The sequence below is a fragment of the Carettochelys insculpta genome, chromosome 1 (assembly GCF_033958435.1).
Source record: "Carettochelys insculpta isolate YL-2023 chromosome 1, ASM3395843v1, whole genome shotgun sequence".
NCBI classification, from domain to species: domain Eukaryota; kingdom Metazoa; phylum Chordata; order Testudines; family Carettochelyidae; genus Carettochelys; species Carettochelys insculpta.
This window is the reverse complement of record NC_134137.1, coordinates 360,213,746-360,232,173: the sequence shown is the minus strand read 5'-3', so window position 1 is coordinate 360,232,173 and position 18,428 is coordinate 360,213,746. Positions and strand designations below refer to the sequence as shown.

The window sequence follows — 18,428 nt, the reverse complement described above, 5'->3', positions numbered from 1 at the left end:
TACAATACTACCTCAAAATTGCTCTTTGATTTTCCTGGAGAAAAAGTGGTTAAAATTATCGTTCCTCTCCACCTGTACCTAATAAACCATTTGTCCCATTTTTTTCTCCCATATCTACTTTGTCCTGGTTATCCATACCTTCATAGCCTCCAGATTGGACTTTTGCAATCGACTTTTTATGAGACGTACATTGAAGGCTAATCAAAAGCTGCAAAATATCCAGAAGAAGCCATCCATTTCCTTACCAGCAACATCCCCTCTGTTTTTTCTGTCCAGGTGCAAAATACATTTTTATGTGCACCATGGCATGTGTGGATGATCATCTTCATTAGAAACACATGCTGCAAGCTGTGGCGCCATGGGTGCTCTGCTAATTAGCTGACTAGCAATTGAATATCTCCTGGGTGGCTGCCCAAGCACTCAGCTTACAGGGAACACTGCTTACCAGTTTAAGCAACAGGAAATATATTACACCAAGACTGCGCAAGATTTATTTATATCCAGATCCATTTCACAATTTTTATTCTGACATATACAGCCCGATATAATAAGAATCCTGGATAAGCTGAGAAACCAACTTTTTCCTTAAGTGCCACCATGACAACTGAAATAAGTTTACTACCAGTTCCTAGACTTGAACATTTCAGCTTTCTGAATAGAAGGCCTTTTGCCAAATTTACTTTCCCCATTGATCCAGCACAGCTAGAGCCTGTTAGTTGTCCAAATGTGATGTAAGGCAGCTCTTTTCTCAGGCTTGTGCCTAATGTAGTTCTTGTGGGAATGCTATAGACTTGATGGTAAATATCTTTCAGTATGGACATTGATCAAGAAGCAAAACACACTATTTATATTTGATTAGATTTATGCTTTCCTTTGAAAGCCTCTGAAATGTTCATTGTGACTTATTTTTCTTCTGTTTGCTAAAGTAATACCTCTAGAATGAGAAAATTATGACATTGAGATCCCTTTTCTGAATTTTGCTTGGTGTTCACTAAGTTGAGATTAGATGTGGGGTATGGAGGAAAAGGGATTGCCTGCCCGTTGGTTCTGGGGTGGTTTCAGTCATTGCATTGATCTTGCAATTAGTGCCATGTGGGCTGACACTTGTGCTCATATAGAGCTTCCCTGTCCTTGGTAGGATTTCGTGAAGACAGAAGGGTCCATACGGACAGAACATATGACAGATACTAAGGCCAGATCTACACTAGGAGAAAAAGTTTATTTTAGATATGTATATCCAGTTATGAGAATTGTGTAGCTGGATTTGACGTATCTGAAATCGATGTTTCCCATCATGGCAGTGGGAGGTGGAATGGAGAAACTCCCCTGTCAACTTCCGTTACTCCTCAGGACAACCAGGAGTAGCAGGGTGGATGTTAGAGGCATGACAATTCACTTGATGCAGCCCCACTAGGTGGGCTTAATCAAATTCTGGAAGATAGACCCCAAAGGCATGTCAATTTACCTGTTAAGTGTAGATATACCCCAAGATGTTCATGTTTTGTGTATCATCTGTCCTATCTAATTTCACTTTAGGGCTCTAAACAGCAACTGCCCAAAAGAAAATTAACTATACAATTATTGGTAGGTGGTATCATGGAACTCGAGATGCAGACCAACTATTTTTCCTTATCACCTTTGAAATCCTTCTTAATTACAGAGGTAATTGAGATTGTAATTGTTAATCAGTGGATCAGTATAATGGTACTATGGGAAGCCCATTATTTTCAGTTTATAAATTACTAATTACATTCAAGAATTACTTTTGTCTTTTATGGCCTTTGCTCAATACCTTATTAGTCATTCCCTCGTTTTTCCTTTTATTTATGTTGGTGCTCAGAGGATAGGACCTTTAATAATGGACTATTCAAGGTTTTGGACAACAGTTAAATAAACTAATGGGAAGTATTTCTTGGTTTAAATATGATCTAGACGTGCTTGTGCTTATGTTATCAGATACTGTTTAAGAAAGGTTGTCTGCAGAAGTTTGCTGAGAGAAAAGGCAAGATCAAAGCAAATTCTCAGTTCTGATAAGTGGGTAACTATGTGAGATGTTATAGGCGGCAAAACAAAACCATCTGTCTCCGGAGAGTGGATTAGATGGAATTTATCAATGTTGAATCAGAAAGGGGCTGGAATAGCATTCTCAGGAAAGCAGAAATTCTTAGGTATCACTGATTACCTCAAGATTACTATTTTATTTAACAGGTATAGCAACAATGTAAAGGATGAACCTGTGATCATAATTTTAGTCATAGAATTCTTAAATTGTTTATGCAGCTCAAGGACTCTTATTTTCTACTTCCTGTTAAATATCTGCAGCAGTGCAAGTAGACTGCTGCCATCTGGTACACCATACTAGAAGGCTGTTTATCTCTGGGTATGGAATGACTTGAAAGATACAAGAGGAGTCAGTAGTTCTGTGGCTCTTCTGGTGTGACTGTGTCTGTCCCCTGGAGCTGCCCCACCCCGGCTCCATCTGCTGGAGAACAGGGCTGGCCCAGGCTGACGGCAGTATAGCTAGTGGCGGAGCTGCCAGAATTCAGGGCCTTTCCCTGCTGGAGGGGCAAAACCTAGCAGCTCCTCCAGCAAATAAAATTCCTCCAGATGCCCTCCCTGATAATACATGAAGATTAATTATGGAGAGGGGATAGGGCAGAGAGTGGGGGCTCTGGGTTGGGGATGGGACAGAGTCACATGGAGTGTCACATGGGGAGGTCCAAAATTTCAGAGTACTGACCAGCATCAGAACTGCTCATAGATATTTTAGTCCCCTTGGATGATTCAGTCTCCATGATTTTCAAACAACTTTTAAAAAGTAACAGAGATAGCTGTGCTAGTCTACATACAATCAAAACAAAAAAGCAGTCCAGTAGCACTTCAAAGACTAACAAAATAATTTGTTAGATGATGAGCTTTCATGGGACTGACCCCCTGAAGAAGTTTCTCCTGCGAAAGTCTGTCCCCCTGTCTTCTTCAGTGGGTCTGTTCCACGAAAGCTCGTCACCTAATAAACTATTTTGTTAGTCTTTAAAGTGCTACTGGACTGCTTTTTTGTTTTGAACTTTAAAAAAAAAATCCAGGATGGTGGGAGCTCTATCTTATTACTGAAACAATAGGAAGATAGGATATACAGAGTGACTAGTTGGCTAGTTTGAAGTTTGTTGTTCTCTTTCTGACAAAAATGTGATCAGCCGTTCCTGGACAGCTTCCTACTTATAATATAGCTGTCCCCCTCTCCCCCCATCATGCTTTCCATTCTTATATGACATCAGGGCTGTGGCCACACTTGGCCAAAATTTCAAGAGGGCCATGCTAATGGCCAAATCGGAGGATGCTAATGAGGTGCTGAAATGAATATTCAGTGCCTCATTAGCACACTGCCAGCTGCAGCACTTTGCAAGTGCCATGTTTCAATAGCACGTGGCTTGGCTACATGGGGGGCCTTTTTCAAAAGGACCCCACAGACATCAAAATCCCCTTATTCCTATCAGCTGAATAAGGGGATTTCGAAGTCTGTAGGGTCCTTTCGAAAAGAACCCCCGTGGAGTCGAGCCAAGCGTGATCGAAATGCGGCACGTTTGAAGTGCTGCTGCTGGCAGCATGCTCATGAGGAACTGAATATTCATTCCAGCACCTCATTAGTATCCTCTGATGCCCCTTCGAAATTTTGGCCAAGTGTGGCCACAGCGTAGGTGTTCAAGAGCTTAACAAAAGAGAGAAGTATAATTATCCACATTTTACAGGTGGGAAAACAAGGAAACGAGGAAAAAAAATCAGGCATAAGAGTCTATTGCCAAGGAGGGCATTTCGCATGTCAAACCACATTTACCCAGCTTTTTTTGTGCCACCAGCAGTGTCTGCCAGTGAGCAAATATGCATTTTTGAGATCACTCATTTGCATACTTCTTCTGGCAGTTCGGGTCAGTGTAACCATAGCCATAAAATTTAGCCTCACTGCCACAGTTTACCCATTTGAAAAATAGGTATGATATTTACCCGTAACCCAATGGCAATGAGAAATTTAATACATAGATTAAAATTCTCTTTTAAGTCCTTATGGACACGCCTTTGGGATGCTGAGCTCTTTGTCTATAGCTAGATGATCCATAGACTTTAATGGCAGCACAATGGTGAAAATGAGCATTTGGAAGGAGAAGTTTTCCCCTTACTGTGTGTAAACTGAAATGCTTTGCTTAAAGACTATGTCTCCACTAGAGCATCAAGAGAACAGCCAACCGGAAACACAGCAGACAGGGCTGATTGGCATCCCAGAAACCCTGTCTGTTGACAGAAGGCCCCTGGAATGTCCAGACCAGCATTCTGTTGACAGAATGTGTCAACAGAGGTGTTCTGTCTCATGGGGGAGTGGTGGAATGCAGTCAACAAAAGTGCCACATTCTGTTGATTAACTGTCGACATAATGCCTTGTGAATGTGGATGCACTGTGGGTTTTGTCAGCAAAATGCTAGTTTTGTCAACAAAACTCTCTAGTGTAGATGTAGCCAAAGATAACTAGATAAGAGCCAGTTGTAAGTTTTCTAAAACACCAAAAAAAAAATCTCTTGAACATCACTCTGGATGTCAATGGAAGCCAGCCTCTCTCGACTACTGAAGATTTCACTGCTAAGGCAAATTAATAATGGAACAGCTTTAAAATCAATTTCTAATAAAATAAAATGGAATCTCTGTAAATGAAGGACTTGCTGTGCACAGCTGCTCTTACATTAACCATTAATGCCATGTAATAGTTTTGCCATGATATTGAACTCTCCAAAGAAAGTCATTATGGTATTAGATAACAGAAGACTAGAAAGTCTGAAAAATCCATACAAAAATGAATCTGAGGCCTTGCAAAAAGAAAGTTGAGGATTGAATTTTGTGGGCTTTTTCATACCCCTTTGTGTAGCTGACATTTTCCCCTTTGTACAACTAGAAATGTAAAGGAGACTTTAGAGTGAGTAAAATGACTCTTCCAAGTGTTTCAGCTTGTAAATTATCAGTGCAGTTAATGTGCTAGTCAGAATGGCTTCATCACATGTAGAATGGGTCTCTATCTGACCATTATTCACTTTATAATTTTTTAATATCTGGAGAAAAAGGCCAAGGACTACAGTGTTTGTTGTTTCAGTGTTCATGATATAGATGCTTTAACAATTTACTTAATTGGGTTTCATATTTCTAAAGCTATCATGTTGAATGCCTGCTGTTATGCAAGCAAGCCAAATCAATTGCATGAATCCATTTTACTTCTGGTAATAAAATGTTCTCACCCTGGCCATTCTCCATGTGTCATGTGGAAAGTAATGCTGCCACAATGCATTTATCATTTAAATAGAAGCTTCTACAGTTAATGTTCATGAACAAAACAAATGCCAAGGAGGATGTCATCTTCACCAATGACATTCAGAAATGTGAGGCTCATTGTTGAAGTACTTTATAGCCTTCAAACCAATAGATATTCTTACCCCATTCAGTGTAGTATTTAGTTCACAGATATAACTAACACCAGCTAGAGATGCATGTGAAGGATGAAATTAAATTTGCCCATATGAAAACAGAAATATTAGGTTCCATGCCCATGATTTGGCAGGAGTTGGAGGACCAAATTTGTTCCAGCTGAAAACAAAGTACATGGCTGCATCACAGTGCCCAGAGCCACAGAGTCCCCCCGTCCACCACTTGGGGTGCTAGGAGGACTGGACCTGTGCAATCATAGGTTCCAATAGCAGAACAAGGAGCAATGGTCTGAAGTTACAGAAGGAGAGGAGTAGGTTGGCTATTAGGAAAAACTACTTCACCAGGAGAGTGGTGAAGCACTGGAATGCGTTGCCTAGAGAGGTGGTGGATTCTCCATCCCTTGAGGTTTTTAAGTCCCAGCTTGACAAAGTCCTGGCTGGGATGACTTAGTGGGGGTTGATCCTGCTTGAAGCAGGGGGCTGGACTAGATGACCTCCTGAGGTCCCTTCCAGACCTGTGATTCTATGATTCTGTGGATTCATTTGCCCCTACCCTAGTGGAATCCTTCCATAATGCAAGCTGCATTGCCAGACTCTTTGGGGCTGGAGTAGAGGCTACCAGGAACAGAAACCAAGCAGTAGAAACCAGATAAGAGTGAGGTGCTGAGTAATGTGTCATTGCTTTGTCTCCTCTCTTTCATCTCCTCAGAACAAATGTGGGGCAGAAGTGTCAAGGCCTACATGGGACAGTCTTTGCTAAAGTGAATTTTGCCTGAAAAAAAATTAAAAAGCCTTTGCCCATGTAAACTAGCATAAATATATCTTGTGTTGCTGCAGTCTGTGCTCTCTTTCCTGTGCCCAGTTGTTTGGATGATACCATTCATTTGCTAAAAATAAAGAACTGTGGAGGAGTGTTCTCTCTGATCCTGACACAGAAAGACTTTGCAACCATGTGTAAGTGAGAGAGTGTTTTGTTGTCTATTTTGTATAGTTATCTTAAGTATTTCCTTGAGAGTCCCTTCCACCATCTCTCTACCCCAGATTCAACTCTTCATCAATGGCAAGGTCATCTTGGTGGTCAGGGATGGCTCTCTTACCTGCAATCACATGTCTCTTCTTCAGGTCCCAGCTAATTGGCAGCAGTGCCATCAGTGTTAGTAAGAAGACTGCCTTTAAACTGACCTCCTTTCCCTCTCTGTCCTTTCTCCCACTCCCCTGTCCTTGCCAACCCTTGGATGGATTCCTCACTGCTAGGTGATCATCTCATCTCATCTTGGAACTTTCATTTTCCATCTCTTAGTTGCAACAGCCTACACAGGATGGAGTTCATTCACTCAGCTGCAACAGATTATTTCCTTTTGATCATGTTCAAGAGGGTTGAATGTCAGTTGCTTGACGTGGAGTTTTGAAGACCTGGGAGGAAGGTGCAATCATCTGTGAGCACTTGGGCTGTCTGATTTCTCCTGTGGATGGGCGAGGAAACACTGATATGGAAAAAAACTGAATTTTCAAGATATAACTAAGTATTAATGTCAGAAGAGTCACACTGGGTTTGTGTGGGGTCTTGTGCAGAATCTGTGTTGCATACAGAGAACCTGCTGTGTAGTTCATGATGGTTAGTGGCTAATGAAATGACAGCTATCTGTCATTCAGATTATTCATAAGGCTTTGCATGTTTTAGTGAAATGTAGCTGAATAATAATGTGGAGGTACTGTTACAACCACTGACTCCAGGCCAACACTCATTTTAATAGAATAAGCTTAACTGCTGAGTACAGTTTACCTCCAAAGTAGGAAGTATCACATTCCAAACTAGGAGATCTTTGAGTGTATTCACATAATATAAAAATTCCTGCTAAAATAGGAATAGCAAAAGTGTGTAGGCAGCTGCTAGTTGTATCAGAGCCTTCCTATCATGATAGGCATTTTTATCTTAGTTGGCACTGGAGTGGTTTAGGCTTATTTTCCTCAGTGATGTCAGGCCCAATGTGAACAATTCCTTTAGAAATTGTAAAATACAATTTCCTTTAAAAAATAGCTGTCTGATCTATGTTCAAGAAATCATATACTATTGCCAACTTTCTCATTAATTATTAAGCCTTCTAAAATTTTCCATATTAGGGAAAACATGATTTAAAATTTAAGTTATGGATAATTTGAGCCAAAGATTATTAAGAAGTTTGTGGCATATTGGATCTGGTGCCATCAAAGCTCTAATAAATATATTAAAATGCAGTAAACTCATATAAAATATCCATGAATACAACAAGGAGGGGAAGTAGCAGACAACAAAAACTAAAGTGTGAAAACCATAAAATACAAAAATCATCATCATCATCATAATGATCATCATCATCCCTACAATCCCAATATTCCCATAACTTTGGTCATTAGAACATAAGAACAGCCATACTGGGTCAGACCATAGGCCCATCAAGCCCAGTATCCTGTCTTCTGACAGCAGCCAGTGCCAGGTGCAGGAAAGGGAATGAACAGAACAGGTAATCATCAAGTGATCACTTCCCTGTCACTCACTTCCAGCCTCCTATAAACAGAGGCTAGGGACACTGTCCGTGCCCATCCTGGCTAATAGCCATTGATGGACCTATCCCCCATGAGTTTATCTAGTTACCTTTTTAAACTTTCCTATGGGGCGCCATTAGTAATGAGCAATCAACTAGTTGTCTCCATCCCAGATGGTTTTGCACCAGTGCTTATTTCTCCACAACATACATGTCTTTCAGTCTTTTATGCAGTCAGTCATCTCCTCTCTGTTCTCTTCCACTGTATATCATCCTTGGAGGATGACCTTGGATAGGCCAGAGGATCTTATGACATGAGAGTAGTGCTTCAGCTTGCGCTTCTTCATGGTTGTTGTGTGGTCTTCAAATGACCCAGCACATTGAGTGATAGTGTTACAGACAGTACAGCAAAACTGATGATGTTGCAGACAGTATAGCAAAACTGTTTCTCTGATCAACCTCCTTTCCTCCTCGTGAGGGCAAGGGAGACAGGGGTCAACTGCCCAACCCCAGACAGATCGATTTAGTGTGTCTTTACCAGATGTACAAAATTGAACTCTGGAAGATCAACCCTTACCAGCTCAATATTCACAGAAGTACAGACAAGCCCTGAATCTTTGACCGCTAATCAGTTGACTCCAGTTTGCCAGACTCAGACTGCAGCGCTAAAAACTGCAGTGTAAACATTTGGACTCAGGCTGAAACCCAGATTGGCACATTACAATTTTTAGCCTGGCAGCCTAAGTGCCCCAAGCCTGAGTCAGCTGACCTGGGCCTGCCCTGGCCATGCTCCAGGTCTTTCATTGCACTGTAGACAGGGTTGAAAAGATGCAGTCCTTCTTAACGGCAGTAGATGTTCTCTGTGTAGATCTAGGGCAGCATGCAGCCCTTAAAGGAGGACATACCTTCTAATGAAGTGTCCATATAATTGTGATGGTTTTGGTCAGAAATCCCCTTCTGACTGTCACTTGATGTACTCTAATACAAATGAGCCAACCTTCCTGCACTCTTCAACCCTTTATCCTGTTGAGATAGGCACTCCAGCCTCCTCTAGCACTGGGACAGAGATGGGTCAGAGTCCTTGTGAGTATAATATAAACACTGAGATCTGCTCAGCTCTGGGATGGTTCGGTTAATGGACTTGCATCAGCACCATGGTGCAAAAACCCAATGGGACCTGAATCTCACCTTAACACATAACTTCTGGAGTGGGCTTTGCACAAAAAAAGGAGGGGAGAACAAGGTGCCTCTGCCAATGCATTTAGCTTAGTGGTCAGAGCGCTCATCTAGGATAAGACAGATCCCGTTCACCTCCCCATTCTTTGTGATACAGAGCAAGGATTTGAACTCCCAACCTTCCATTGCTCAGACTAGTGCCCACCAGGCTATAAGATATCAGTCTTTCCTATTAAAGCTGTTCAACTCTGTATAAATACTTTTTATAGTTATTGAATCTGAGAAACAATGAGAATGATTTTTGTAGTCCATTGGCTAAGGCACTTCCTGAGGGCATAGAGCAGTGGTTCTCAATGGGGGAGAAAAAGCAGGTTCCAGGGAATCTACCAAGCAGGGCTATAATTAAACATACCAGGGCAACTGCATGGGACAGAAGCCTGGGTCCCTGAGCCCCAACGTATAGAAGTGAAGCCAAAGCCTGAGCAACTGGGAAGTTAATATGAAGGGAAAGGAGTCCAGGAGAATTGGCAATATTTTAAAGAAACCTTACTGAACCATCCCAATGCGCAGAAAGAAAAGCAAATGTGGTAGGCAAGCAACGTGGCTTACCAGGGAAATCCTTGGTGAGATTAAACTCAAAGAGGACACATATAAGAAGTGGAATTTTGGACAGATGACTAAGGAGAGTATAAATATATTGTTTGAGAATGCAGGGGAGTAATCAGGAAGGTGAAAACACAATGGGAACTGCAGCTAGCAATGAATGTGAAGGGTAACAAGAAAGGTTTCTACAGGCATTTTAATGATAAGAGGGTGATCAGTTAGTGTATAGGGTCCTTACTGGATGAGGGAGGTAACCTGGTGACAGATGATGGGGGAAGAGCTGAGGTACTCAATGCTATTTTGCCTCTGTCTTCAAGGACAAGATCAGCACCTAGACTACTGCTCCAGGCAGTACCGTATGGGGAGCAGGTGGGCAGCTCTCGGTGGAGAAAGAACTGGTTAAGAGCTATTTAGAAATGCTAGACATACACAAATCCATGGGTCCGGATTTAATGCATTCAAAGGTACTGAGGGATTTGGCAAATGTAATTACAGAACTTCTGGCCATTATCTTTGAAAACTTGTGGAGATTGGGAGAGGTCCTGGATGATTGGAAAAAGGCAAATATATGCCCATCTTTAAAAAAAGGAAAAAAAGGACAATCAAGGGAACTATAAACTGGTCGGCCTTACCTCAGTCCCTTGAAAAATGATTTTGGGGGATCCTCAAGGATCCATTTTGAAGCACTTGGAAGAGGTGAGAGTAATCAGGAATAGTCAACGTGGGTTCACCAATGGCAAATCATGCCTGAGCAATCTGATTAGCACTTATGTTGAAGTAACTGGCTCTGTGGACATGGGGAAATCAATGGATGTGATATACCTTGACTTTAGCAAAGTGTTTGATACAGTCTCCCACAATATTCTTTCCTGTAAGTTAAGGAACTGTGGATTTGATAAATGGACTGTAAGGTGGATAGAAAACTGGCTAGATAGCTGGGGTACAATGGGTAGCGATCAATGACTCAACATCTGGTTGGTGGTTGGATTCAAGTGGAGTGTCCCAAGGATTGGTTCTAGGGGTGGTACTGTTCAACATTTTTATTAATGACCCGGATGAGGAGATGGATTGCACTGTCAGCAAATTTTCAGATGATGCTAATTTAGAGGGAGAGGTAGATACATTGGAGGGTAGGAATAGGGTCAGAGTGACCTAGATAAGTTGGGGGATTGGGCCACAAGAAATCTGGTGAGGTTCAACAAGGACAGATTGGAGAGAGAGAATCCCAAGCATTATTATAGGCAGGAGACTAACTGGCTAAGTAGCAGTGTAGCAGAAAAGGACCTGGGGATTATGGTGGATGAGAGGCTGGATATGAGTCAATAATGTGCCCTTGTAGGCAAGACTAATGGCATATTGGGGTGCATTAGGAGGAGCATCTCCAGCTGATCTAGAGGAGTTATTATTCCCCTCTATTTGGCACTCGTGAGGCCACATCTGGAATATTGCATGCATGTCTGGGCTCCCCAGTATTGAAAGGATGTGGATGCAATGGCAAAGGCAGATGGCAATGAAAATGATTAAGGAGCTGGAGCACATGACCTATGAGGAGATTTGGGTGATTGGGCTTATTTAGTTTACAGAAGAGAAGAGTGAGGGGCAATTTGATAGCGCCCTAAACTTCCTGAAGGGCGCTCTAAAGATGATGGAGAGAGGCTGTTCTCAGGAGTGACCAGTGGTAGAACAAGGAGCAATGGTCTCAGGTGACAGAGGGGGAGATGTAGGATGGATATTAGGAAAAACTATTTCACCAAGAGAGTGGTGAAGCACTGGAATGTATTACCTAGAGAGGTGGTGGAATCTCCATCTCTAGAGGTTTTTAAGTCTCAGCTTGACAAGTCTTGTCTGGAATGATTTAGATAGGGGCGATCCTGCATTAGGCACGGGGCTGGACTTGATGACTTCCTAAGTTCCCTTGCAGACCTAGGATTCTATCATTCTAACTTACCTTCAGGGGCATGTGGTAACATGAAACCCTGAGAACTTGCCACTTTTGCTGCCCCTTCATGCCAAAGTGGGATTTTCTTTTTTTGAATGTGGAGGAAAAAGTAGTTGTGCCAGAGTTAAGCAATGGAGTTTTTGTAGCATTTTCAGGGAGCCTCAGAAACAAAAGAAGTTGAAAACCCCTGGTACTGGAGACACAGATTCATTCACCTGAATGGGACATGGGCCTTCCTCATCCTTCATGAATGCTCTAACCCTGGGGACAAAGATTATAAGGATGGAAATAGCAAAAAAAATGTTTTTTTAAAAAAACAAAGTATAGATGTTTAAGTCCAGAAAAGGCCTGAAGGCTGTGGAGATAAGTGCCTCTTTCCACCAGGGGTTATTCCCTATGACTAGAGAATTGATAATATAGTTTTTTGGGTTTTTTTTTTTAATTTTTTTTTTTAAAGAAAGAAGGAAAAGATGATCTGAGAAATTACAGAACCATTGGGTAGACTTCTGATGCATTCAAATCTATCTGAATTAAGATTAATTGTAACATAACATTGCACGTAGCAATTAAGGAGTCAGACATGTTTCTGTCTGAAACAAAACTAACAATTCGAGAAAATTCAAGCATTTTTCAGATTCTGTTGTCACAACAAATTGTTCAGGATAATCATAATTTTAAAGGTGTAATCAAACTATTTTAAAAAGATGCTTTGGGTTAATATTAATGGACCTCCCTGAAATAAGCCCAGATTGAGCTACTTGAGTAACTGGAACTGTCTGGAACACAAGAATGATTAAAGGTCTAAAGAACGTGACCTGTGAAGAAAGGCTGAAAGAACTGGGCTTGTTTAGTTTAGAAAAGAGAAGATTGAAGGGGGACATGGTAGCGGTCTTCAAGTATCTAAAAGGGTGTCATGAGGAGAGAGAAAACTTGTTCTTCTTGGCCTCTGAGGATAGAACAAGAGGAAATGGACTTTAACTGCAGCAATGGCTCAGTATCTGGATGGCAGTCTGTTTCAAGCGCAGTGACACAAGGCTCAGTTCTGGGGACGGTGTTATTCAACATCTTTATTAATGACCTGGATGAGGGACTGGATTGCACCCTCAGCAAGTTTGCGGATAACACAAATATAGGGGGAGGGGTAGATTCGTTGGAGGGTAGAGAGAGAATCCAGAGGGACCTGGATAAATTGGAGGACTGGGCCAAAAGAAATCTGATGCGGTTCAATAAGAAGTGTAGAGTCCTGCACCTGGGGCAGAAGAATCCCAAGCATTGTTACAGCCTGGGGACCGACTGGCTCAGCAGCAGTATGATGGAAAGGGACCTAGGGGTTATGGTGGATGAAAGGCTGGATATGAGAAAACAGTGTGCCCTTGTAGCCAAGAAGGCTAACGGCAGACGAGGGTGCATTGGAGGAGCATTTGGAGCAGATCTAGAGAAGTAGTTATTCCTCTTTATTCGGCACTGCTGAGGCCACATCTGGAATATTGTGTCCAGTTTTGAGCTGCCCAGTATAAAAAGGATGTGGATTTGCTAGAGCAGATTCAGCGAAGGGCAACAAAAAGGATTAAGGGTCTGGAGCACAAGACCTATGAGGATAGGCTGAGGGATTTGGTCTTGTTTAGTTTGCAGAGGAGAAGACTTAGAGGTGATTTAATAGCAGCCTTCAACCTCCTGAAGGGGAGTGCTAAAAAGGAGGGTGAAAAATGGTTCTCAGTGGTGTCAGATGGCAGAACAAGGATTAATGGTCTGAAGTTGAAGAGGGAGAGGTGTAGGTTAGATATTAGGAAAAACTACTTCACCGGGAGGGTGGTGAAGCATTGGAATGCATTGCCTAGAGAGGTAGTGGATTCTCTATCCCTTGAGGTTTTTAAGTCCTGGCTGGACAAGGTCCTGGCTGGGATGACTTAGTGGGGGTTGATCCTGCTTGAAGCAGGGGGCTGGACTAGATGACCTCCTGAGGTCCCTTCAAGCTCTGTGATTCTGTGAAGGGAGGTTTGGGTTGGACATTCGGAAAAAGTTCCTAACTGTCAGGGTAGTCAAACAGTGGAATAAATTACCAAGGGAGGTTGTGGAATCTCCATCGCTGGACATATTTAAGAATAGGTTAGATAGATGCCTATCAGGGATGGTATAAACAGTACTTGGTCCTGCCATGAGGGCAGGGGGCTGGACTCAATGGCCTCTCGAGGTCCCTTCCAGTCTTAGGATTCTATGATTCTATCTGCTCTCCATGTCTTTCTTAACAAAACTCTTTGTGGGAAGGCTTTGTAAGAAATAATCTTGTATTCTGTAGGCAAAGTCTATAAATGTCAGCCTTGGTACAACTAGATTATGTTTGTATTTTGAATTACATTTTGTATGTTTGCCTAGGCTACATAATTTAAGTGAACCTGAATGAAGAAATTTCTCAAGTCACAGAGGGAATATTTCAAACAAGAATCTTCAGATCATATTTTAATTAATCTGTGTGGATCCCCAAATGCCAAATATGAAACTAGATGTAATCAACATTAAGCAAACACAACTTCTTGTGCTATCCAGGGCATCAAAATTAATGAGTTACTGTTTTCCTATGTGTTTCGTGTCTGCATATCTCAGTCAAAACTGCCCAGAAATTTGAAGCTCAGTCATTCTTAAAAATGATACTGTCCCAGACCTGGAAATTTCACATAAACTGTGTCTACACTACAAAAATAACTTCGAAGTTGAACATCTACGCACACCCTACTTCAAAGTTAATGGGAATGAAGTAAGGACTTCAAAGTTAACTTCAAAGTAAGGGAAAATGTGTCTAGACTCTCTGCTGGCTACCTTGAAGTAGCGCCTAACTTCAAAGTTAACTTGAAAGGTAGTTCCAAGGATAGATTAAATTTGTGAGGTGTAGAAGAGTATGCTGTGTGATTTCTGTGTAAATCAAAGTGTAAGTGTTCGTAGTTAGAAAGTCAGATGCTAGTGGAGATAATTGTTGTTAACCGTTTAGAATTGTTATACTCCTTTATGAATTGATTGTACAGGTAATTCATATCTGGGCTCCCCGCATGCAGTGTTATGTAACTGCTTTATATTTAGCTTTGGTGTAGAGATGAACCCAGTCTATAAATCTCATATTGGATATAAACTTATCGAAGTACAGACAAGTTTGGAGCTGAGTCTTTGGATCCGGTTCACCTAATATTATGAGTGTTCAGGCTTTTAAAGGTTTCTATAATAATATATTGAACATCAACAATGCTATTTGTGCTGAGCAAATAACGTGTTCCCTATTCAAGTAGCTTACACTTTATTTTGGACAAAAGTAACATATGTCCTGTGTTAGAGATGATATTAGTCATTTTAGGAACATTAGTAAAACTCAGTGTGATTTGAGAGATGTGGAAAAGGACAGAGATACTATTTGAAATGTCAGAGAGTCTCTGATAAACAGCAAATCTAATATCAGGAGGGACAATTCTACTTTGTCCATTGCATGAAGATCATCACTTCTTTCTTTATTCACAGTTTTGTCCAATTGTAGGTTTGCAGTGATTAATAGTGATAATGTTGATGGTACATTTGGTCATGGTTTGATAGTAACTAGTTATTCTGGATTTACAATGCTGTAGTCAACCTACAGAATTGTCCCTAGTATCTTTATTGTTTTGTTTTGAATTGTATTGTTTTGTTTAACCACCCAAAGTCACTCCAGTTTCCAAAACTGCAGAGAGAGAACTTAATGGCTATGTCTACACTAGCCCAAATTTTCGAAATGGCATGCAATTAGCATGCAGGCAGCTGCATCTCCTCGAAATTTCCGCATCTCGCTGCTGCATGGCTTGTCCAGACAGGTCTCCTTTTCAAAAGGACCCCAGGAACTTCAAAATCCCCTTATTCCTGTCAACATTTTCAAATATCAGCAGATAGGAATAAGGGCATTTCAAAGTTCCCTGGGTCCTTGCGAAAAGGAGCCCCGTCTGGATGAGCCACACAGCAGCGAGCCGCGGCAATTTCGAAGAGCCATGGCTGCCAGCATGCTAATGAGGCGTTGAATATGTATTTCAGTGCCTCATTAGTAATCTATGAAATGGCCATTTGCATGGCCATTTTGAAGATTTGGGCCAGTGTAGACACGGCCAATATCTTTATTCTTGAAAAACAGCTTGTCTTAGCCTGTTTGTGTAGAGGGTAGATAAAGGCGCTGTTGGCTTACAAAAATTAAAAATCTTCCTGGTTTCTTTAGATTTCCCTCTTCTGCAGTTCTGCAGACCTTTTTGCTTTTGGTGCATGTCATGTCCACCATACTTTTATTATATATTTGTTTCCTACTTTGGAGCTTCAGCCAAATCACATTTAAATCAGTGAGAAGAGTCCTGTAACCTTCAGTGAACTTTAGATAAGGCTCACATTTCCTTAGACCAAAATATTTTTAAAATTTTGTTTAATAAAGGACATCCGTGTCCCAAAAGTTTATCTATCATCCCTTAAATACTTGGGGTAAAATACTGTCTCTCTTGAAGTCAATTCCAAAAAATCCATTAACTTCAGTGGAGCCAGAATTTTTTCCTTTATAATTGTTGTAATAAAAATGTCTTTATAGTAATGGGTATTAAGTTAGAGAACACTCTAACTTCTTACCTACCACAGCTTGTTACTTATATAGTGCTAATAATTTGAAATATTGGTATAACACATATACAATATTTTTAAACTATTCTTTGTTATGTTAGTGAAATAATGTGCAATATACTGAAATGATTACAATATATCTTTCATTTCTAGCATCCCCATGGGTTGATAAAAGCCGAACTCCAAACAAGATTGATCTATATGATGTTCGCAGGAGACCATGGTAAGCTTTCTTTGGAGGAATGAAGCATGTGAAATTAGCAACATGGAACATATTCTGATAAAATTCAAAACAAGGAGTAAAAATGTGCTAAGCCCATATTAAGCCCATGTCTGACGATTTTTAAGAACTAAAAATTCTAATTTCAAAATAGTTTCACTTTGTAAGGCTGTTCTGCTTTTTGGGCAGGTAACATATATGCCATACCATATTTCTAAACATAAGACATTTTCTTATTAAAGCCATACACATAGATGGCATGAAGATACGACCACTACAAACCAAACCAGACCAAACCAAATTAAGACGATAAAAATGAACCATTCTCTTGCCCAGAATGTTGAGCAAGCACAGCCCTAAGGGGGTAGCCAGTACTACGATTAGCAGTGTATAGTCTCTTAAAATGCTTTTTGTCCATATTGATTTTTAGCAGTTTTCCATCAGTATATTATGCCATTATTTGCTCACTGCTTCATGGGTTTTTACTATTTCAATATAAAGTCAAGCCTGCCTTAGTGATCACCTGCAACAGGGTTTGCTGCACTCCCACCACACTGAATTGGCTCTGGCCTTTTTACAGGCCTTTCTGCCTCCTGGTTGGCTTCTTCTGGGCACTTCTCTAGCCTTACTGGAGGATTTCTCTATGATTTTGGAGGACTTCTTTATGGTTTTTGAGATGGGGAAAGGCCACAAGTCTCAGAAAAGAGGTCGACTGTCATGAGCAACTATTTGCAGAGGCCATGAAATGTTTCCCCTTTATAGCATAATTGTGAAGAAATGACTCTCTGCATGTCCACCTCTGAAGGCAGTGTCATGGCTACAAGCAGTGCAGAAATAAAAGTGTTAGCACCATTCCTTTGAAGAAAGACAACCTCTTATGAGCAACCACATTTACTAATCCCCATGAGCTAAATCCTCTCTAAGCTGGCTGTGCAGATTCCTATTAAGTCCCACTGAGAGGCTCAGTATGCCACAGGGAAAGATCCTTTCACCTAAGCCTGCCACGACGGGAGAGGTGCCTCTCTCCACTGACACCAGCATGGACCTGCTGAAGCCAGGGGGACAGCTGCCCCTCTCCTGGGCTGACCCCTCTGCAACTGCTGCAGCAGTAAAAAGGTGCCTTTTACCTGGACCCAACCCCATCCCAGAGTCCACATCCCCAGCCAGAGTCGTCACGCCCCCCAGCAACTCAGTCCTGAGCCTCGCCCATCTCCCAATTCCCTCGTACCTGACCCCACCCCAGATCCTGCACCCTCAGTCAGAGCCCTCACCCCCTTACATCCTAGCTCTACCCCATCTCTGAGTTCCCTCCCACACTCCAAATCCTTCAACCCCACACCGGCCACATGCTGTCTGTGCAGGATGAATTTTGTTATGTGCACCAATATAGAGGTGATATGTCACAGATCAGCTCCATATTGCTGCACATCAAAAATTAATTCTGCACATGAACATGAAATATTGGAAAGTGGTTCTTTTGCCACCTTTTATTATACTCTCATGAGAAAAAAATATCTTTGCTGAAGTTGGACTGCTGGAATTAAACCTGTTCCCTGCTCTCTCTTGTCAACATATAAAAATAGTGAATTCCTATGTCCTACTTCCAGGCCTTGCTGTTGATATTTGAACCTTGGTTTACCTAGAAAGAGAAGCAATAAGAGAAAAAGTTATAGTATATGAATATCCTATTGATCTGCAATTGGAGAGTTCCTTTTGTTTAACTTGGCTTTGTATTAGAGTCTTTTGATCAAATGCTAGAGTAGTATGCTCACATTTTTTTCTTTTGTTTATTTCAGGTACATCCAAGGAGCTGCATCTCCAAAAGACATGCTTATTTTAGTTGATGCGTAAGTGTTTAAAGAATGGTTATTAATACTGCAGAGTTAAACAGATATTTGGCATCT

At 41.3% G+C, this 18,428-nt stretch overlaps 1 protein-coding gene across 3 annotated transcripts in view; it reads left to right on the top strand.

Moving 5' to 3' along the window:
- The window catches only part of CACNA2D1 (calcium voltage-gated channel auxiliary subunit alpha2delta 1), a 720,757-nt gene that overhangs the window by 513,554 nt on the left and 188,775 nt on the right, over positions 1 to 18,428 (top strand). For all 3 annotated transcript variants that reach the window (XM_075017407.1, XM_075017399.1, XM_075017417.1), the window contains exons 8-9: positions 16,458 to 16,527; positions 18,321 to 18,371. In XM_075017407.1, the coding sequence (XP_074873508.1) occupies positions 16,458 to 16,527; positions 18,321 to 18,371 (121 nt within the window). The remainder of the gene's footprint in view (positions 1 to 16,457; positions 16,528 to 18,320; positions 18,372 to 18,428) is intronic.